The sequence below is a fragment of the Camelus bactrianus genome, chromosome 20 (assembly GCF_048773025.1).
Source record: "Camelus bactrianus isolate YW-2024 breed Bactrian camel chromosome 20, ASM4877302v1, whole genome shotgun sequence".
Taxonomy (NCBI): Eukaryota; Metazoa; Chordata; class Mammalia; order Artiodactyla; family Camelidae; genus Camelus; species Camelus bactrianus.
The window spans coordinates 17,290,834-17,313,362 of NC_133558.1; the positions used below are offsets into that span (position 1 = coordinate 17,290,834).

Here is a 22,529-nt window from a genome sequence, read left to right on the forward strand (position 1 = left end):
CCTCACTGCTTCCCAAGTTTGCAGGTGGTTATGCTTGCCTTCATCTTGGAGATGAAGCAATGCCTTCAGATTCCCAGCTCTATGTAGATGCTTCATTTCCAGTTCCCTGCATCTCTGTGCTCACAACCCAGACACCTTTCCTTATGTGAGAATTAGAGTTCGTCTCCAGCCATGGAGAAGTAAGCCTCATTCTGCACTCCTATGAGCTCTCCCGGCTTAAGCTCCTGCTCATTCTAAATTCCTTCTTAGTTTATTCCCCGAGGAGATCTCTTTTTGATTTTGAGTTTGACTATTTATACCCATCTGTTCTGCATTATGGGAGAGTAAACCACCTCCTAGTCTTACCGAGTCCAAGTTCATACTACTCACTGCATGACAGGCCAATAAATTGAGGAATGAGTTGTTGGGGCAAGGAATAGTGACTTTATTCAGAAAGCCAACAGACCAAGAAGATAGTGTCCCAAAGAACCATCTCGCCTGAGTTAGAATTCATGCTTCTTTTCTACTAAGAGGGGAGGGAGTAGAGTCAAACATTTCCTGCTTCCAGTCAGCCTCTGGAGGGGGTGTGTTAATTTCTTCCTTCCTGCAGTCATTCACAGGTAGGCCTGATCAGGATATTTCCTGTGAGCTAAACAAAGGTGTTTAACCTAAACGCTCATTACCTGGGAGCAGGGTCAGGGTTCCCAGGGTTCCACATAATGGGCCATTATGTATAATTTAAGCTTACAGGCAACAAACATCCCTTTAGTGATTAACTTGTAGCAAAATCAATAGAATACAAAGGTTAAAATAAAAGAAACAGGTTCAATATGGAGTCAGATTTGTTCTTCCCTGTTACATCAGCATTCTGGTGGAGTGGGAACCATCACTGAGATCAAGGATTCTGAAGGAGTTGCCTGGGTCTTCGGGAGTCTTTGTTACTATTTTCCAAGCATTTATTATTCATTTATTACTATTTATTACTAATTTCCTCCTCACAATTCTTTCAGGTAAGTTTTATTATGTTCATTATGAGGTCAGAAGAGAAAAGAAAGCCAGATTTGTTCCATCTGCACTTTGGGAATTGAAGCATGGATAATTTAAGTCCACTGTGGAGAAGAAAGTGATGCAAATTTCACCTTCCTGTGTAAAAGATTTTTCCCTGAGTCATTTTTGAAGGACTCTGGACCCTGTGATAAATAATCAACTTTAGAATTCAAATACTTCTAATCCTGAATTATTATCCAAGTCATAAAATGTGACTTGGTTTTGCAATTTAATTTTTAACTTCATCTTAAAATGTTCATGAGTTGTTTGTTCTTGCATTCTACTTGATTTTATTTGGTAGAAATAGAAATTAGTTGTCTCTGTGTGGAAAAAATTCCAACTTTGCTTCATTTCTATAATTAATTTTTAAACACTTGAATACAGATTGAAATATTTCCTTGACTTAGATTGTGATATACACTTTTAAAAGTTATGTTTTCCTTCTGAAAAGGGTTGGTTTTTAAATTGCTTTGCTTTAGTCACAGAATTATTAGAGAAGATAGGGTGTATATTTCTCCTTTGATAACTGTTAAAAGTTATCCTTAGAGCTGTTTTCATAAGACCATGAACAACTGTCATTAATAATTAGTCACATAACAACTCAGCAGGATATTGGCTCTGATTCTGGGTAATGTTTCAGAGGGCACCAGTGTACAATCCTCCTGTGATCCTAGAAAGCCTGTCATTTCTAGTCTAGAAGGCCAGGATGGGTCCTGGCAGACGAAGCACCTCTCACACGCACACTCTGCTCCAAACCTTGTAATGTCCCGCAGTGATTCAGCTGATTCAGGGGCAGCTGTCAAGCCATTACATTAGAAGAGTCAAAATCCTGAAACAAAAACTTGGCTAAATGACAATGGTCCTTCTTTGGAGCTTGGCTGCTTTTTCACACACACTCTAAACCATGAACCCAAATGATGTATAATGTGTGCTCAGAACCTTAAGTCCACATCATGGTACTGGCAAATCCTTTTTTTTCCCCCTCTAAGTCAGACTCCTGTTTCGCCACACCATCTTTATAACAAATAGGGTCAATCTGATCATCAAGCTCATATTGGAAGACCATCTCTGTTGCCTCCTATCCGCTGAACAGAATGGTACAGCTGTTGTTATCTACACACCACATTCAAGTATGTGTTAGATTGTCGTACTGCAAATAGTCCTTGCTTTTGTCCTTAGATATGGCTTTCTTCTAGTCTACTTGCTAGTTTCAATGCCCCTTTTTTCAGCAACTACAGTTCTAGGAATGCCTAGCTAAAACTGCAAAATCTTATGCTATTAAAGATAACCTCCATGGGAAAGAAAAAAGAACAATTGTGACAAATATAATATGTAGGAGAATATGTGGAAGAAAATTGGAGTGCTAATGCACTGAGGTGTTGTGTTTCCAGATAGGATAATGAACACAATTAAATTGCTATTTGTATTGTAAAAAGAATCTCATAACTATCAAGTAATACAGCATTGCATCTTCTAATCAGCACAGGTACTATGTATTATACAATGCTCAGTTTATATCCAGACACCTTTACTTACTTCCTGGCACTAGGAACAAGTATATTTTACTTTGATTCCCACTTATTTGGAGATCATTGAAAGAAACAGGGATAAATTATGCAACAAAACCACTCACCAGACTTTGCATATAATAGAGAATCATTAAATGAAAGTCATCATTTGCCGTCATTATTGTTATTATCATTATTATCAACACGTTTGAAGTGTAATGATAGTCATGACTGAAAATGATTCAAAATCTACCTTATTCAAAACAATCAAATATAATTAAATTAAAAGTTGGAGTTAGCAATCTATGTCAAGAAAATATCTCAAATAGATTACTATATGCAATTCAACAAAATGAAAAAGGAAAGCATTCCCTGCAAACTGGGAATAGAACAAAATTCCAGTAAAATTTAAATTAAGCTGTAATTAAAGAGCATTTGTAAAACCTAGAAAAGCATTCCACTCAAAGGTAATCTTTCCTGTGAAAATCAGGTATATGAGAGATGCTTGCTCCAGATCTTTTCATCACTATACTGGAAAGCCTAGCCAACGTAACAACACAAGAAAGAACTGTGAAATGATTGGAAAGAAGTAAAACTATAATTATCAATTATCAATCTATGCATCCTATGATTGTCTACATAGAAAAACAAAAATCCTATACATAAATTATTACAATTTATAAGAGAGTTTAGCACATTTGACAGATATAAAAGTGACACTCAAAATTAGATTGCATTTTTAGTTACCAGCCCCAAACAAACAAATGATATTATAAAAAGAGATGTAATTCACAAGAGCAATAAAAGAACATAATAGCAACAAAAGGGAATAAGAGCTATGAATAAATCTAACAAAAAATATGGAACACCGTTATGTAGAAAATTGCAAAATTTATAGTAAGGTATTAAAGTAGAACTAAATATAGAAACATAACATTTTCACAAACAGGAATGTTAAAAAACGGAAAACTTATAAGTCTCTCCAGAATAATCCATAGATGTAATGCAATTCCAATCAATATTCCCACACGGTTTTCCATAGAACTTGACTATCTAAAGCTATTTTCAAATAAAGATAGCAGCTATCTCTTCCTTGCTTCCTTATTCTGTTCTACCCTTCATTGTCTTTTCAGTGGCTTCTTTTGATGGGGCCTCTTTAACACTGCAGACGTGCTGGGCACTGTTCTAAACATTTTACATAGAGAAACACTTTCATTTCTCACAGCAAACCTCTACAGTAGATACTATTATTATGCCCATTTTACAGAGATGTTAAGTAACTTACTAGGACAATACAGACTTGGTAATCTAGCCACCCAGGGAGTCTGGGAATATTTGTCATTTCTTAGAAAAGTTTCTTTTTCATGCATCCAACTCTTGTTTTTAGAATGAGATATTCCCGAGTATTTCTGTTGTTATTCATTTATCTAATTTAAATATTTATACTAACACTCTTCTATTTTGGGGAGGAGGAGTGCTAGTTTTTCTGTTAACTTTGGTGCTCTGTATTTCAGGATGTTGAATTGTACTTGTTTATTGATTTTTGTTGATGATGTTGCATTACCAAATAGAAGAGTATATTTCCACAACTTAAGTGTGAATTACTACTTAGGCGTGGGTTAATGAACTTTCTGATTTTTAAAGCTTGTCCTGGGAGAGGAGGGTGAGGTGTGGATGTGCCACTGAGCCAGATTTAAACAGCATAAAACAAAGTTTCTTTCCAGAGCGATCTTTTCAGTTAATAATTATCATTTAATGTATTTTTATTTCTAATACAAATATCTCTTTGTGTTATCTCTTCATGAACAGTCTAGAGTCCTGTAAAGTTGACATTCTTAGAAAAACTTTTATCCTTTCTACTTTGGAATGTCTATTATCTGATATAAAATTAACTTATCTGAGTATATATATAATAAGGGATTTTTCCATTATATTTATTCATTGCTTTTCTATGTTGGAATGCTACTGGTAATTTGTGCTTTAATATTCTATTTGTCTGCCTTGCTGAATTCCAACATTTCAGTTTTCCAGGTTCTCCTCTAGGATTTTCCAGGTAGACAGCGATGTCAAGCAGGTAAATGATCTCTTAGTAGCAACACCGTGGAAGCTGTTAATCTAGTTTAGCACATTTTCATATATTTGGCTAGGAAGAAGACAATGAGCCCAGATGGACTCAGACGGTTTATTACTAATACAAACACCAAAAGCAAGTTCAACATGGTGTCACATTCCTGTTTCCTTAGTTCCACAGGATGACATGGAACTGGAAGGGCTAGGTGACAAATGGCACCAGTGGGGTGTTGATCTATCATTTAGGAGCCAACTAAGCTTCAGCCAAGCAAATTTATCGTTTGCATCTGTACCCCAAGAATAGATACAGAAATTTTTCTACACCTCCCATGAACCAGAGAAGTGGTAGATAAGAAACTGCCTCACATAAGTGTCCCTCCGTACAGGGAACTTTCACCTATATAGGGAGGCTAATGAAAAATGGCCTTGTGACAGTTCCTCACAAGACTGCTTCTTCCCATGTTTCAGGGAAGATCACGGGGCATTCTGCCAAGGAGGGTCAGAGTACAGTTGAGCCTTGCCTGTGTGGCCCATGTGAAGGTGTGCAAAGTTGCCAGGGTGCCCTGGCCAAGCTACTCCTCTACACTAACTATACAATTATTTTCTCCAGTAGTTAAATTTCTTCTTTCAATGCATTGCCTGATAGTCTGATACAATAATAAAAAAAATACTGATAATAGTGGTTTTGAATTTCTGAAGTATAATACACAGTTTCACCTGACATATATTACTCTCATATTACTAACAGAATATAATTAAAAATAAATATAAAATATTAGTAACTACCCAGCTAGCAACTACTAAGTAACACACGATTCTCTTCTCCTTTAATTAGTATCATGAATTACGTTTTATGATTTTTGTAATAGGAACCATAACAACGGAATAATATCTCTTTGCTTTTCAAAGAGACAGAAACACTTTGTTTTGAAAAGAAGCAAACTATTTCTCAATCTAGAATTCTACATACAGTTAAGCTGTAATTTAAGAGAGCAGGTGAAATAAAGATATTTTTAGACAAAGACAAAATTTCTACAACTCATAGAAGGATGTTTGACTTAACATGCAGTAAGAGAAAATAGACCATTTTTACCATTTAGATTTCAGAAATCTAAAAGTTTGACATACCCTGTTGGTAAGAATGTAGGGAAGTAACTAATAAAATAAATTATTAATGGATGTGTAAATTGTTACAGCCTTCTATGGAGAACAATTTGAAAGTGTCTATAAACATTTAAAACACAGATATCTTTGATCCTGTAACTGCCTAGATTTTCATTTGAAGTTACACTTGCACAGGCATGCCCAGAAGTACATGCAAGGGTATTCATTTCTGCATCATTAATAGCTAAGAAATTAGTAACAGCAAAACCATAGCATTTACTATGGTTAAGGTCCTGTCCAAACTGCTTTACATATATTAACTCATTGATTACCTCTCTCAACAAACTTCTGAGGCCAGAGAAATTTTCCTACAAGGCAGATGAAGAAACTGGAGTGTAGCCTAAGTGTCTGACACTAAGCTTTTTTTCCTTCCAGTTTTATTGTGCTGTGATTGACAAAGAGCATAATACCCTGTAGGTCCATCCATGTTGTTGCAAATGGCAGAATTTCATTCTTTTTTATGGCTGAGTAATATTCCAGTGTATGTATATGTATATCACTTCTTCTTCTTCTTCTTTTTTAAACAATATAACTTTTTTATTGATTTATAATCATTTTACAATGCTGTGTCAAATTCCAGTGTACAGCACAATTTTTCAGTTATACATGAACAAATATATATTCATTGTCACATTTTTTTCTCTGTGAGCTACCATAAGATCTTGTATAAATTTCCCTGTGCTATACAGTATAATCTTATTTATCTATTCTACAATTTTGAAATCCCATCTATCCCTTCCCACCCTCCACCCCCTTGGCAACCACAAGTTTGTATTCTATGTCTATGAGTCTGTTTCTGTTTTGTATTTATGCTTTGTTTTTTTTGTTTTTTTGTTTGTTTGTTTTTAGATTCCACATATGAGTGATCTCATATGGTATTTTTCTTTCTCTTTCTGGCTTACTTCACTTAGAATGACATTCTCCAAGAGCATCCATGTTGCTGCAAATGGCATTATGTTGTCGGTTTTTATAGCTGAGTAGTATTCTGTTGTATAAACATACCACATCTTCTTTATCCAGTCATCTGTTGATGGACATTTAGGCTGTCTCCATGTCTTGGCTATTGTAAATAGTGCTGCTATGAACATTGGGGTGTGTGTATCTTTTCAAATTAGACTTTTCATCTTTTCCAGATATATGCCCAGGAGTGGGATTGCTGGATCATATGGTAACTCTATTTTTAGTTTTTCAAAGAACCACCATACTATTCTTCATAGTGGCTGCACCAATTTACATTCCTACCAACAGTGTACTAGGGTTCCCTTTTCTCTACATCTTTGCCAACATTTGTTATTTGTAGACTTTTTAATGGTAGCCATTCTAACAGTGTGCAGTGATAACTCACTGTGATTTTGATTTGCATTTATCTGATGATTAGTTATGTTGAGCATCTTTTCATGTGCCTTTTGGCCATCTGTATATCTTCTCTGGAAAAATGTTTACTCAGGTCTTCTGCTCACTTTTTATTGGGTTGTTTGGGTTTTTTGAATATTTAGCTTGTTGATGTGTATAACTTTCTGGATATAAATGATGCTTCAATAACAATCATTTAAAATGAAATAATTATTATTACCTGTCCTCAAAATACTTTTAACTCCAAAATCCAGACTTCTTTATTACTAAATATTACATATTTTGAAACAAAAGTTCTATTTTAAACATAACATTATTTTGAACTTGTAACACATTCATGTCATTTGAAATTCAAATCTACAAAAGAAGATAATAAAAAGCAAGCAAAAAAAAAAAAAATTAAAAACTCTGTTTAGCCATGTTCTCCAGCTCTTCATTTTCCTCCTGAAAGAAACCAGAGTAATATTTCCTTGTATCCTCCCAGAAACAATTTAAAAAATGTTTTTCTTTTTAACAGAAAGAATGGTGGGTTACTTCTTTTTAAATAAATTAGTATACATATATTATTTTTCTTTTTAAAACTATTTCGAATAAATTTGGGAAACAGGAAAAATTGCCCAAGATCCATCATCCCCCTAAAATTTCACCCCCTGAATTTTCAATCATATGTATTTCCTTTGCTGGTTTTTTTTACCCCCACCAGTTTTTTTTATTTGGGTGGAAATCACAGTAAGGATAAAATTTTAGGCAAGCATTTTAAGATGTTTCCTTTTCTCTTATATTACAAAACTTTGAAAGCACTAAGGAATCTTGAAATATCCATTCAGTTACTCACCATTCCAAGTATTATTATCACACATCCATTTTGTGGTGGGCTATTTGTTAAAAGATGAGGAGGAAAATACCACCCTGTAGGAGATTACATTCCAATCGAACAAACAAAGGTGCAGAACTTTAAGATGTGACAAAGACTAAATAGGGTGACTGAGTCTGCCTAGGAACATTTTAAAAGGCTTCCTAGAGGAGGGAGTGTTTGCATAAGAGTTTCAAGAGTGTACAGTGGAGAATATACATATACAAAAGACTGCGCTGGCTTGGGAATTGGGGAGTATACATTATGACTAGTGGAGAATCCTATGGTTTCATGCCTACAAAGAATTAAAGTTTACAGGTGCTTCTGGACAGGTGGGATGATCACAAGCAAGGAAGACACAAAACTAGGGAAAGGATGAGTTAGTGGAAAGCCAACAAGACATGGGGAAGAGGAAAAGGGAGCTTCAATACCACCTGGGAGAAATGGCAATGCTGAAATCAAAGTATTAAGGAGGAGGCTGGCAGATGCTATGAAATCATTTCTGTGGGGCAAAGGGGCAATGATCTTGGACTTGCTGAGCCAGCAGCAGTGACGTATTCTGTGCCAAATCATGTGATGGAAAACAAATCAAATAGAAGTGGAGAGAAGCCCAGATCTAAAGAAACGAGTTTTCAGCTGTAAAGCAGAAAGGAGAACCTACTCAGCTTACAAGGATGCCAGGGTATCTCCTTGGTACCAAGAATACTAGAGAACCAGGAGACCTGGGCATGATGGATCCAGGTAGAGAAACTGCTCACCACATAGTACAGTCAAATGATTGCTCACTGGAAGCAACTCCTTCCAAATGTTGCTGCTGTGTTTAGTCAGGGCTCTTGATAAGCTGATCAGCTGAGAACATTGATTTTAGGAGAGAAATGGGGCAACCTGCAAGATAAGTGAGAGTTAATCTCAGGCTGCCTCCCATGCACACCATTCATGCACACTTGGAAAGTACAGCCGTCCTGGTTACTTTGTGTCCGCTGCGTTCTGCAAGCTTTTAATGAGTTAGTCTTATTAGCTTTCATTTGAAGTCAAATGCCAAATAATAACCTTTTATCTTACATGTGGAGCCATTTAAATGAAAGTAAGGCTTAAGTTTGGATTAAATTTTCTCCCAACTGTTTGCTATTTCTCTAAAAGTTCTCTTAAAACACTGGTTACACACTAGGAAAGCTCTCAGCACCCTGCATAGTATCATAAATCAAAAGCCAGCAACTTCCATAATGTGTCAACTTACAGCCTTTCTCGAAATCATTGCCATCTTCAGTTTCTGAAAAGAACTATTTCACATCTTCCCAATTTTCCTGATCATTGAGGTTCAACCAGACTGCCAGGATTCTAAATTCTATTATGTAATACCTTTTTTGCCTCTGTTGCCTCATTGTAAAATGAGAGTAAAAACACTACCTACCCACTTGATTGTCGTGAGAATTAACTGGCAAATAATCAGCACTCCACAAATGTTGGCTATTATATTATAATTTTTATGATTCATTCTTCTTATTCATGCTGGTTCTTTTGCATGCAAGATACTTTCTATTTTCCTTTATCTAGTTAATTCTCACTAACTTTCAGAGCTCAGCTCAACTCAGCTGTCACTTTTTCAGTGAGGTCTTCCAGGCCACCCTGTCCTCCCTCTAATCTTTCAAATTCTTCTACGTTGCATTCCCTTAGTACTCATCCTAATTGTAATAAGTGATTCATTTAGAATTCACTGTCCAACATTCTGTCTGGAGCACTCTTCCCCCAAAGTCAGTTCCCCTCTTTCCTTTCCCCCTTTTAGGACTTTATTCAAATGTTAGCTTTTCAATGAGTCCTCCCTCCCTGTTTAATTTTTCTTCTTAGCATTTATCACTTTCACACAATGTGCAGTTTACTTATTTATTGTCTTAGTCCATTTCACACGGACAGGGGCTGTACCTGTTCACTACTTTAGCCCGAGTAGGCTGAGCAACAGCTGGCTGGCATGTGGCATGTATTTTTGGAATGTGGGTATAAACTCCCATTTAGGATGTCAACTTCTGTGGTGAGGATGATGGCATTACTTAGCATTGTACCCCCAGCACCTCATCTCAATCCACAGAGAAGGACTCAAAACATAGATAAATGGAGAACAAAATGGGATAATCCTGTTGGGAGTCTGGGATACAACATGAGCAACAAATCTTTTTATGGAAGGACATGGAGAGTTTCAACTCTAAGACTAAAGACTAATCTTGAGAAGGAACTACTGAATACTATAGAAAAGAACACATAAAGATGAACAAAAACTGACTTTGAAGAAATATATGAATAATGAGGATATCTGCATGAGAGGAAAGAGTTCCTCAATTTTATTGTAACTTACATATAAATAATTTTCTAGGCCACTAATCTCAACCTGCTTGACACATTTCAGTTTTCCCTATATCTGTATGTGAGTTTAAACCTTGACATCCAACTTCTGGGTGGCAGCATCCACATACACCAGACCCTGAAATGTCTAAACAACTCATCTTCAAGTGGTTCCAAGAACCTCAACAAAATCGATAGCTTCAGATACCAAACTAACTGGAATTTTCAAGCTCCTGGGTGATAACAGAGTCGTAAGTAAGGCTACTGTCCACTAATCTCAGTGATGTTCAGCCTCTCTGCTTCACTGAGACTCCTTTTATGTCTATGGCAACTATTTTCTCTGCTGGATCCCCCAGGGGCCAGGGTTAGAGGTAGAGATCGGTCCATAGAGCTGGACCATTGGGGATGATTTACCCTTAAAACTAGAAAGCACTTTCTGGAACTGATGAGTCACATATAAACAGGGAAAGGGCACTCCCCTGGTTTCAGAAAAGTGGTTTCAACACAAACTGAAAAAAGCCATTACATTCACCTGCTGGGGATGTCCATAGCCTTTGCTCCCTCTGCCCATTGGACTCATTTAAATGAATTAATCATCACCTAAACTGACATCACTTGACGAAGAGCTCAGGTCCTAAGAACTGTCCTGGCACTCAGAGCAGCAAGAGGGCAGTTCCCAAGGAGAAACCATCCTTGTTTTATTTTAGCAAACAGCTGGCTTAGGTAGAACTAGTTCTATTCCACAATAGTTAGAAAGAAAAATTATATAAACCTATTTCCAATATTTCCTTTACTCCTTCTTACTAGCATCACAACTTTATTTGGGGGAACTGCCTCTTGTCCTTTGTGTGTAATCGTGTTGTGATAGTGAATCACGGTGTTCTGACCTCCCTCTGGAAGCTGAAAGGGTCAGTTGAGAGTCTGCTCATCACATTTCCACGCTCTGTTAAAGCCTAGGAGTGAGCACTTTACCTAAATTCCACCAATTAAATTCTCTCCTGAGACTTTAAATATTGAGGAGCGGGACAGGAGAATGGAGAATGTAGGGTACACCATTTATTTCAGCAATGGAGCGAGCTGCTGTGGCTAAGACCTTCTGGGGCTACCTGGTGCTTCATCTATCCATTCAATCCTAGGAGCAGCCCCCACTTCAATTTCATGAAGTGAAATAATCTACTGTGGCTTAAACAACCCAGAGTTGGTTTCTGTAACTACAATCCTACAAGCCTTACTGATACAAACGTTAAAAAATTCTCAATATGAAAAAAGGCAAATCAGTCCTCATAGGCTACAAACGATGGGCACATTTTCCTTGACATTTTCTCGAGGAAGTAAGAGTGAATTTCTAAAATTTTCTCAAAGAAGTAAGAGTAAATTCCTAAAAGGTTTTTTAAGGAACTCAAAATAATTATCTACTCTATGAGGCAAGTTATAAAATTAAAATATGACACTTGTTGAGAGGAAAATGAACTGATAGTATTAAAGAAAGATTTGAGTTAACAAATAATGCTGTGGCAAATTTTTAAACCAGAAATAGTTAATGCCAGAATGGATACAACTTAAAACAGACAATTTGTATAGAGAAGTGGTTTTCAAACTCTTTTGATTATGTACCACATAAAGGAATTTTGAAAATTTCAGGTATTCCCTTGGACATTTTTAACTTCACATTTAAACTTTTCATCAAAAATAGAAATAGTTTGTTTTGTAAATAAAACATTAAACATTTTATAAGATAAAATGAGGAATGACTACAACTAGAATAAATATTTCACAAAATGATTTAATTTTAATAAAGAAGTTTTAATCACCTCATTATATATATATATATCTATATATCTATCTGTATATATAATTTATACCAAATCTAGAAGTAATCACATAACTTTTTCGTCTGAAGCTTTTATCGGATATATCTTGAAACTTGGTGCTCTGGGAAAATATTCCAGCTTCATTTGAAAGAACCAGTTCCCTAATCTGCCTTTTGAATTCAGAACATTCCAACACTGGCCAATTTTTTCCTACAATAAAAAAACACACACAGCAGATAAGGAAGGGCAGGAAAACCAAAAGCCAGCTGACTATTAATCATTAACAGGTAATCCCCAAACCAATATTTGGAATTATTGCTTTGTTTACACTCTAGGTATTGCTCCACAATACAGTGTGGGTGCCTTTTTCTTTTTTAACGTAAAGAGGGAGAGTGTGGACATAGGCATCTTTTCAGGCAATTTTAGGAAATAAGTTGGAACTTATGGAAGTTGGGGAAGACTTGGGAAATGTGTTCATGTGCTTTCAGCACTGAGAACTCCATGGAGAAAGCAAAGTCAAAGATTCAAGGATGAAAGTCAGTAGAAACTAGAAGAAAGATAGTGAGTTCTAGCATACAGATAAATGGGTGAGGGATTCTCAACAAATAGAGGAGAATCACTAGTTAAAATAAAATGGAAGGAAACTAAGGCCACTAGCTGAAAGCCAAATTACTCATAATGTTCAAGGCAACAGCAGTTGAAAGTGATTAACGACACCTTGGAACATCCTGGTGAAAGTATGGAATTCCAGGTTAGAGAGAATCCTGTACCGCTGAGCCTAAGTATACCTCTCCTCCTCGCTGGTCAGTCTGGCTGATCAGGCTTCCTTATTATATTAGACACTAGAAAAGACTTGCAGGAAGTCAACACCGCCTTGAAATTTTTGTGAAACAGAAATTCTTTTCCTGGCTAAGTTAATATTTTAATGTATTAAGGCTTCATAATGATAGTATCGTATATTAAAAAAGAAATTCTCTGCTATTCTGGGAGTCATTCAGGGATTATCCAAGTACTATTCCAAAATAATCTCCACTGAAATATTTTGAGATGTGGGAGGAGGGTAGTCATAAAAATAAATGTTAGTGGCCAGGCTAGGCTAAGGTAAGAGAGAATTGCCAAGGGTGTAAACTTAAGGAGGTACTCACTCTTGTGTGCTAATTCTGTGCTTGTATGAGCCTGAGAAAGAGTGCCTCCTTAAATATTGCTCCCTGGGCAGCTGGCTTGCCTCAACCTAGTGACCTCTGAATTACATCCAGATGATAGTGACAATTATGATACTTGAGAGAATGCAATTTTTATATGGAAAGAACTTAATGCAACACTAACACATTAACTGCAGTAAGTTAGAGCAAAATTTCAGAGAACATTAATGAAGCCAAGAGGCTGTACTTGGGTGAGATGTTAGGATGTAGGATGTCTCAGTGTACCAGTTTCCTCATTGTATACAAGGTAGGAGTCAAAATCACTCTTTTATTCCACAGGTTATTAATTTAAAAAATAAAGCATTAAGAAAGCAATCAATTTGGGGGCAGAACACAGTAAAATTTCATCTTCCCACACAAGTGGACTTAGAGGAGAAGCTTTCTTCTAAGCCTTAAATTCTTTCACTACTAAATAAAAATAAACGAACTAAGTATTCAAAACAAAATTTATAGGAAGTACAACAAAGGGAAGCAGGAGGTAAGTAAGACTGATAAAAGATAAAATCAATAGATTATAAAATAAAAGACAAGCTCTCTTTAAAATAAATAAATCACTAAGTGGTCTATTGAAGATGCAGAAAGAAAGCACACATGCATCAGTCAGAGATGTCAAAAGAAGGTCAAGCCTCAGCTACAGAAAAAGCGACTATACTGTAAAAAGATAATTGATAAAACATTGGAATGTTTTGCAAATATATTTTAAATTATGTATAAAGTGGATGATCTTCCAAGATATCTTAAGTTGTCCAAATTGATGGAAGAAACTATTGAACCTTGGGTCCATAGCCATGAAGGAATTTGAGAACCTTATCAAAGAACTCTCCTCGTAGTTTTAAGTCTGTATAATTTTACAGACCAATGCTGTCATGTCCCCAGATAATAATAACAATGATAAATTTCCATCTTAGTTAATTTTTTCAGAATAAGGAAGATTTCCCTTTCTTTTCTTGAAATCAGCATAAGCCCATTTCTAGACATGACGTGTACGCATAAAGAGCCAATGTCATATAGCAATATAGCAGCCAAAGCCTGAAATAAACTATGAGCGAATCAAATCCTGTAGCGTATCAAAAGAGTACTCAAGGAACAGTTCACCCAACATTAAGAACTGTACTAATATAACTCATAATATTTAACAGTCAAAAGAGAAAAAGCAGACCATCTCACTGTTAGATAGATGTCAATAAACTATTTGGGAAAAGCAAATTAATTCACATGAATATTAATGTTAGAAATGAATGTTAGAAAAGAATTGTTAACTTTGGAGACAACTCCTTAGGATGAGGGGGGTGGGTTAGAGATGTTTCCTATTAGCATACAATCGTATCTATTCTGAAGCCATTAGGAAATGTGAATGGTAACTCTTCTTCAAACCATCAAATGGAGAAAGATAAATTAAGTGTCTTTGCCTCAGATGTTATCTGTCAGAAATCAATCATATCAGGTACTCAGAAAGCCTAGAAATGCTGGGACATTGTTGTTCTTACCTCGAACAACAACTGATGCTTCCAGGGACGTGGTTTCTTGGGAAGCACAAGCTCATTCATTTTGCTGTTTAGGAAATTAGACTTTGATCCAAAAGCTGACAACATAGATTGTCCTACTGTCTTCCCTCCTGCTGTGATGCTGGAGGGTCTGTCAAAGGAGGAGGAGGGGGAGGATCAGGGAGAACGTGAAGGTAAAGACCAGGGCTCCTCTCCAACTGCTCCATTTGTCAGACCTAAGCTGAAGAGAGAAGAGAAGCTTTAAAGTGGATGAAACATTGAGTCCATTTTAAATAAATGTTTTACTTTTTACATACAAAAAATGTACAAATTATAAATGTACACTTTTCACAAAGTAAAAACATGCATGTGACTAGCACCCAAGTAGCTGGATATTACCAGCAGCTCAGGAGCCTCCTTTAAGTACTCCCTTCCATCCCTGCTCAAAGGGAATCCTTCACTTGATTCTTAATAGGATAGATTAGTTTTCTCTGTTCTTAAAAACTCTAAAAAGAAAGTATTGTCTTCTTTCACTTAATATTGTGTTTATGAGATCTGTCCATGATGGTGTGGTATTTATTCTCATTGTTGTATGAATAGACCATAATTTTTTTTACTCATTATTCTCTTGACAGTTTAGTTATTTCCTGTTGGGCTATTATAAATAATGCCCCAATGAACATTGTTATACATCTTTTTCTGAACGTCTGTGTACATTTCTAGATGAAATATCTAAGTCATTGGAATGTCTAAATTTAGCTTGGGGAGATACTGCCAAGAAACTTTCCCAAAGTTCTGATTTATACTCACATTCATAGGACATGAGAGCTCCAGTTGCTCCACACTTTGCCAGCGTTTGCTGTTTTCCATCTTCTTTTACTTTGTCCTTTCTGTTAAGTATGTAGTGGTATCTCACTGTGGTTTTGATTTTCATCTCTCTAATGTCTAATGATGTTGAGCCTATTTATATATTTATAGGCTACTTAGAATTTCTCTTTGATGATGTCTTTGTTCAAAACATTTGCCTGTTGGATTGTCTGTTTTCTCACCCTCTCTCTCTCTCTCTCTTTTTTTCCTTGTATTTGATTTGCCCATCCATTATACTACTCCCTCTTTCTTTTCCTACTTTTTGTTTACTACAAACTCTCCTTCCTCTCTATACTGTAAATACCCAGGAAACAGAGCCAGAGTTGTCTTATCTCAGTATCAGCCTCAGAGCCTGACAATCTAAATTCTTAAAAATACCTGCTCAAAAACACTTGTTGATTTGCATTATAAGAGTCTCTTTATCTGCTAAATTAGCCCAAGGCTCTAGTCCCTGGATTCTACTTGGATTCTAAATGTGGTAAGAATTTCTCCTCTAGAATAGTTGCAGCAAAACCAAAATCAGCTCTCTGTGTAGAGACAATCTAGGGGGTGTGTTTAAGTGTTAGGAGCCACTCGATAGTTGATAACTATTTGAGAATCTTGGGAAAATATGAAGAAGGTCAAATGATCTTTTGCAATCCTGGAAAGAAATTTTTCTGGTATGTGATATTGTGCTATAATTTCTTCCATCTTGTTATACCTCCAGTATTCTTCTCCTGCACATAAATCTTCAGTTCATCTAAAGTGCCTCTGTTGTCTTTCTCCAATTTTCACCATCTGGCTCAAACTACCTCACTGTCTCTTCTAGAAGTGCCCACGTCGCCTCCCTTCATGTCCATTCTTTTCACATTGCAAACTTCCCAATTCTATTTTCTCTTTCCCATGATTTTCAGTTAACCTGATTTAATCTTCTCCTGGTCATTTCCTGGTCATTAATCTCCTGGAAATTAGCTAGGAGAAGTAAATACCTGTTTTGCCTGATGGAAATAATCCGGATGTAAATAATTTGAAGATGGCCCATTTAATTTTAGCATGTAAATTTTAATAGAATGTAATCACATAAACATCCATGTTTCACAATGTATGAAAACAATAAAAATGCTAATTCTGTGGATTACAGCCTTTAAATTCTGTTCTGTACTGAGCTCTATAACATACAGTTCTAGTAGATCTCTGTGTCTATAATCACCTCATGAAGGTACTTATCAGTGATTATATTTTTACAGAGATTTTTATTTATCTAGTTCCTTCCAAAAAGGAAAATTCAAAGTCAACAGGAATTGATGTTTCATGTTTGCCCAGCAGTTGTCAACCTTGGCTGCATGTTAGAAATCCTGGGGAGTGTCTAAAAATTAGTGATATCTGGGCTCTACCCCAGACCAATTCATTTTCAGAATTTCTAGAGTAGAGCCCATTCACCAATATGTTTTAGAGACTCCCCAGAGAAATCTAACACACAACCTAAGTTGAGAACTGCTGAGTCTACGACTAAAAATATGAAGAAAGAAATACGATAAGTTAAAAAATAAAATGTTGAAAAGTTAATAGTCAGTACTACATTTAAGTTTGCAAGTCTGTATCCTCAGAGGCGGGTGAGAGTCCTCTCTTTGGCCCAGTACTGGATTTCTGCTTGTCCAAATGTAAGGTAAAAAACCAGGCCAAACATGTTGACAGCAGCAGCCAAGAAAAAGACATTCCTCCATCCCGACACAGAATCCTGGAGGCAAAAAACACAGAATTACTAGCCTCACAGTTCCTTCTCCCCCAGTTCTAGAAACCCTCCATTTTGTGTACTCTAGCACTGATCCCAAAGAATATAGGGCACAATATACAATAGCCACTTAGCATCATGAGTTATCAAAGAAGGTTTGAAACTGTTGGGAAAAAAAAGGACTCAAAAATGAACGTTGGGTTTTGGGTTGGGATGGATTTTTCTTTAAGCCCAAATAAATTAACCTACACTAATGTTTTTTCTAGAAATTTGGATCTCATCACTCATAAAAAAAAGTCATATTACTCATTGAAAATTATGCCTAAAATGACAGCATTGTGTTCTGTTTTGTTTTGGTTTTAGCAGTTGACAGAAATCACAACATCTCCTTAGATGGACAGCTCAATGCAATGTGAGTTATATTTGGTCTGCCTATTTGATTCTTCTCATTCAGCCCTTGTAAGTCATAGTTCATTTCTGCCATCATAGTCACAGTGGATTCCTAGCAACCTGGTCAAAAATTAACCTGAAAACTAGATCACATAGAGATGTATTAAAAACAAAATGAATTTTTTTTTTTTAAGTTGACTCTCAGTATCCTGCCATCCCAGCCTGGTTCTGCCTTTCCATCTTCCCTACCAGCCCACACTTGGCACTGAGCAAGCCTCACGGGCCATGCCCCCTGCTGTGTCTCACAGCCATTCTCCTTTTACCCATGACTTCACCTCTTTAAGCTGGCCTCAGGACCCTTTGTGTTTCCACTTTATGATTTAAAAAAAAAAAAAATTGGAGTTAATCTGAGCAGATTCTTCATAACCTTTCCATTCCGCTCCCGTGTCTTCATCTCTTACTGTTCCTTCACTCTGTTCATAACCAAGAGCTGTTTCATGCTTTTGTTCCTCTAGGAAGTCATCTATGCTATTTTCTTTGCCTGAATTGCTGATTTTCATCAATCTAACACCTATTCATTTCTATAAATTCAGCTGATATTTCTCTTTCCCTGGGAAATCTGACCTACCAGACTCTGATTTAGAGTCCTCTATGAATAGAGTCATTGTGTTGACATCCATGTTTATTTTCACCATCAGACCATACAGTCCTTGAGAGCAGAGGCCCTGCTGTGAACCCCCAGTGCCTAAAACAATACCTGCCATTTGCAGATGTTCAATAAACTGGCCCAACCTGACTGATAAGGAATCCGGTGGCAGTGGAAGAGATGATTCCTGCGATGAGCCCAAATCCCCTGGAGATTCCCATGAGGAAACTTGCATACCTGTGGGGAGATGGTTTTCTAGATGACTTTATGTAGAAAGTTGCTTATGGCTTTTCAGCAACTCAACTTTAATGCACTTCACCTCTCATAGCAAAGTCATTTAGCCCTAATGCAGCTTTTTGTTCACCTCAAGACAGTTAGGGTAATGTCTGTTTGCCAATCCTGAAATCACCTAGCCACTGACTCAACAACTAGGGAACAACTCCATCTCCCAGGAACCCAGTTTCCCACATGAGCTGCTCAGCGTGGCAGGCAGTTTATACACTGGACGGAACAACAGACTCTGGACAAACAGCCTGGGTCCAAATCCTGGCTCTGCCTTTGGGTGATCTTAGGTGTATCACTTAACCTCCTTGGGCCTGTCTTCTCCCCTATAAAATGAGGATAACAATAGAGCCAATCTCATGTCGTTGTAAGGATTAGATGTGTTGATATATGACAAACCCTTCGAATTGGATTTAGCTCATGGCAAGTATATGCATATGTGGTAGCTAATATCATCAATACTCGGGAAGATTTTCCAAGACATATATGTGTGGGTCTTTTCCTAGATCATACAGTCCAATCTGTAGTGGGGAAGCTAGGGGACTTTTTCATCTAAATGTTACTGCCCAAGATAGGGCACTGTTGTTCTAAAAATGCCTTAGGTCGTGGCCACATACTGACATTTCTAGTTATTTGTTATTACTCTGCCATCATTCTGTGTATGTCAACAAGAAGGAGTAGCAAGAAGACTGTGGCCTAAACTTCTGGAAGGGCCTGGGGAAGGGGACAAACAGGTAAAGCTCTTACCTGGGGGCGATGTCTAAGGTGTTGATGATGAACCCTGAATCACACAGGTTGCTGGTCCCAGGAATAAGTATCAGCAGGATGATGGTTGTTATGTAACTGGAAGCCACAAAGGGCAAGGCCACAGCACACAGCGATGGAAGGAGGAGCCCTGGGCAATGAGGACACACCGTTAGGAACCTTCTTGGGCCATGTGTAGGAAAAAGGATTGGTTAACTGAGTCCCGCCTGTCCTTACCTAGTGATGAGAAGAGTTTTCGCACAGTGATTAATCTGAGAAGATTCCTGGACAGGAGAAAATCTGCCAACTGACCTCCTAGAATTGTACAACTTGAGGCAGCAATAAAAGGCAGGGAGGACAGAACCCCACTCTGAAGGAAGGAAATTTATATAGTGAGTGATTACAGAGATGCATATGACACCAAAGTTTGTCAGTTACACAGACCAAGCAGTAGCCCACCCTCCTGACGTTCTAAGCAATTTTAAGGAAATTAGCATCCTTTTCCACCATCCTTCCATCCAAGAGGAACACTGTCTCAGGTAAGAGAGCCAGCACTTGCAGTACACTGGTCCCCAGAGAAGAGCACTATTCATCTCTCAGGGAAATGGAAGAATCAGCCAATCTGTAGTTGCATAGTGGTCAACAACACAGTTGCTGCAGCAGCTCGACCACTCAGTAGTTGTGTAATTCAAGGCTGGTCATCTCACTTCTATGTGTCCTCATTTCTACACCTGTGCAATGGGAATTATTCCAGTGCCTCTCTCAAGATCACTGTGAGGGTTAAATGAGTGGTTATTTGAAAAGCCGGATTGTAGCAGGTAGCATAGAACTATTTCTCCTGTTGCCACTATCATTTTCATAGAAGTAGAGGGAGCATACTCACGTCACTGATGTTGACATGGAGCACAGAACTGATGTACGTTGGTAGGTATGTTATGATTATGGTGCATAACCAGAAATGGCTGAAAAACCCTGTGAAAATGGCCCAAAGTGGTAGGCATCTGATCATAGCCTTTATGGGAACAGATCTTCTAGGAGAACTGGACTGAAAGGAAATATCTAATCAACACGGGTATTACAACAGGCCAAAGGATGCCTCTCATGAGAGCCCCACCACCTACCCTGCAGATCTCTGCATGGTCCACAGGTAGAAAAAGTGCACTGTACCTGTCGAGGCAGAGAGGACACGATGTGTTCCTTTTCCCTGATGCTTATGCATGGGTGGTGTGAGGGATCATCATAAATCACTGTGAACCACAGGAGACAGCAGACACAGCCAATGCTACCTGGGAAGCCAGGACCCAATTGTTTTCAGGTAGATGTATGTACTGGGGGAAGGGAGTTTCCTCTTAAGTAGCACACCTCCCCCCATCCCCCACCCCCCACCAAACACACATATCAATTCATGATTATTCCACCCTAAGGACCTAAATTTTCCCATCTCTTAATTTCAATTCATCTACAAATCTCCTATTCACCAAATATATCCAGATATCACCTCTCAAATATATCTCAAATATAGAGGGCCATTTGTCAACATCAGAGCCCTCTAGAGAGAGAGGAGCATGAAGGTACCATTGCATAGCTGATTAATTACTCTTCAGACTCCAGTGGTTGTAGTGCCATGTGTCATTAGCAGCAATTTCTTAATATACACATTACTGTCTTATTTTGGAATATCTGAATAGTCAGGATTGAAGAAGAAACTATTCATCTGTATACAAAGCAACCTACCATAAAGTCAGTGTGGCAAGGAAAAATTTCCAACACATTTGCAAAAGACAGTGTTATTTGTATTCAAACAATACATCCACAATGAATTTCCAGAAAAATATTTCTTGACAGTACCTGATTAACATGTGTGGACCAAAATGGCCTGGGATTAGCATCATTAATGAGACAGCCATACTAGCCAGAACCATACGGAATGATACCATTTAGTTGTAACAACAGAACAGAAACTTGTCTTATTGCTGAGATCTGTCATTCAAAGAGGTTCTATGTTGAAAGACTCTGTGGACTAATATTCTTTAAATTCCCTCTAAAATCACTGGATTTATCCATTCTTTTATTTGTAAAGCTGTAAGTCCAGCACTATAATAGTGCCAAAGTCACTAAAAAATTATAGGATGGGTTTCTTGCTTCAATTATTTTACAGTCTAGTGGAGAGGGAAAGGGGGAAATAAATAATTACACACCAACAACATAGTCTAGAGAAGAAATGATCAGTAAGATTCCTAGAGGACAGCAAGCCTTGCTCTGATGGGATAAGCCTTGGTGGTCCCCGTAGGGAAGGGTATATTTAATGTGAGCTTTGTAAGATTCACCTGGTAGAGAACAGATTAAAGGCATCTTGGCAGAAATAATAATCATAATAAAATATGAAGACACATTGAAAATGTGCATCACCAGCTATGACATCTTAACCACAGAGAACAACTTGATCTGGGATTTCAGATGTGGTGGCAGAGATTCTATAGGAGATGCCTGAGAGGGTAAGGCTGTCCTCCTGATTTCTCAGAAATCAGAACCATGCACATCATCATCTCCTAGACTAGAATAAGAAATCTACTAATCCTCAGCGTTATTCTTCATTTTCCATTTAACAAAGAGCATTTTCTCTCAAATGGGAAGAATGTGGGCAGTAGGTAATGGAAGCATCAAAACAAACGCCTGGGAAGTGAAGGTGTTAAGATTTAAGAGAAAGTAACTCACCAAAGATGTAGAAGATAAAAGGCCAGCCCAAGGCCTGTGAGATTAGTCCCCCAACACAGAGGATGATGAAGGACCCAAATGCTACCCCTGAAAAGAAGAGGAAGAAAGAACACTTAGGAAAATAGCAAAGGCTGAGACTGAGTGGATTCCCTGGACATTGTCCCAACAGGGAGGTGGCAGACTTAGAATTACTGGGTGATAAGCATTTTTCTTCCATCTCACAGATCTCCCACAGTAAAGTCCTATAAAGTAATTAGAATTAATAAGTGATATTGATGTCCCCTGACACTTCAATGGCTCCTTAACACCTATGTGACCAAATCCAAATAGTTTGTCATAGAAACTCTGCAGACATAGCCTACCAGTATT

General features: G+C 37.4%; 1 protein-coding gene across 4 annotated transcripts in view; it reads right to left on the minus strand.

Moving 5' to 3' along the window:
* Window positions 1–16,692: 16,692 nt before the first annotated feature.
* SLC17A2 (solute carrier family 17 member 2) overlaps window positions 16,693–22,529 on the minus strand; it is a 74,002-nt gene continuing 68,165 nt past the window's right edge. For 3 of the 4 annotated variants that reach the window (XM_045509640.2, XM_010974215.3, XM_074348207.1), the window contains exons 6-12: window positions 22,161–22,247; window positions 20,613–20,731; window positions 20,329–20,490; window positions 19,683–19,815; window positions 19,449–19,596; window positions 18,566–18,656; window positions 16,693–17,389 (exon numbers count right to left, since the gene is read on the minus strand). In XM_045509640.2, the coding sequence (XP_045365596.2) occupies window positions 17,255–17,389; window positions 18,566–18,656; window positions 19,449–19,596; window positions 19,683–19,815; window positions 20,329–20,490; window positions 20,613–20,731; window positions 22,161–22,247 (875 nt within the window). In that variant the 3' untranslated portion in view covers window positions 16,693–17,254. The remainder of the gene's footprint in view (window positions 17,390–18,565; window positions 18,657–19,448; window positions 19,597–19,682; window positions 19,816–20,328; window positions 20,491–20,612; window positions 20,732–22,160; window positions 22,248–22,529) is intronic. The other variant, XM_074348208.1, reaches the window with a different exon arrangement.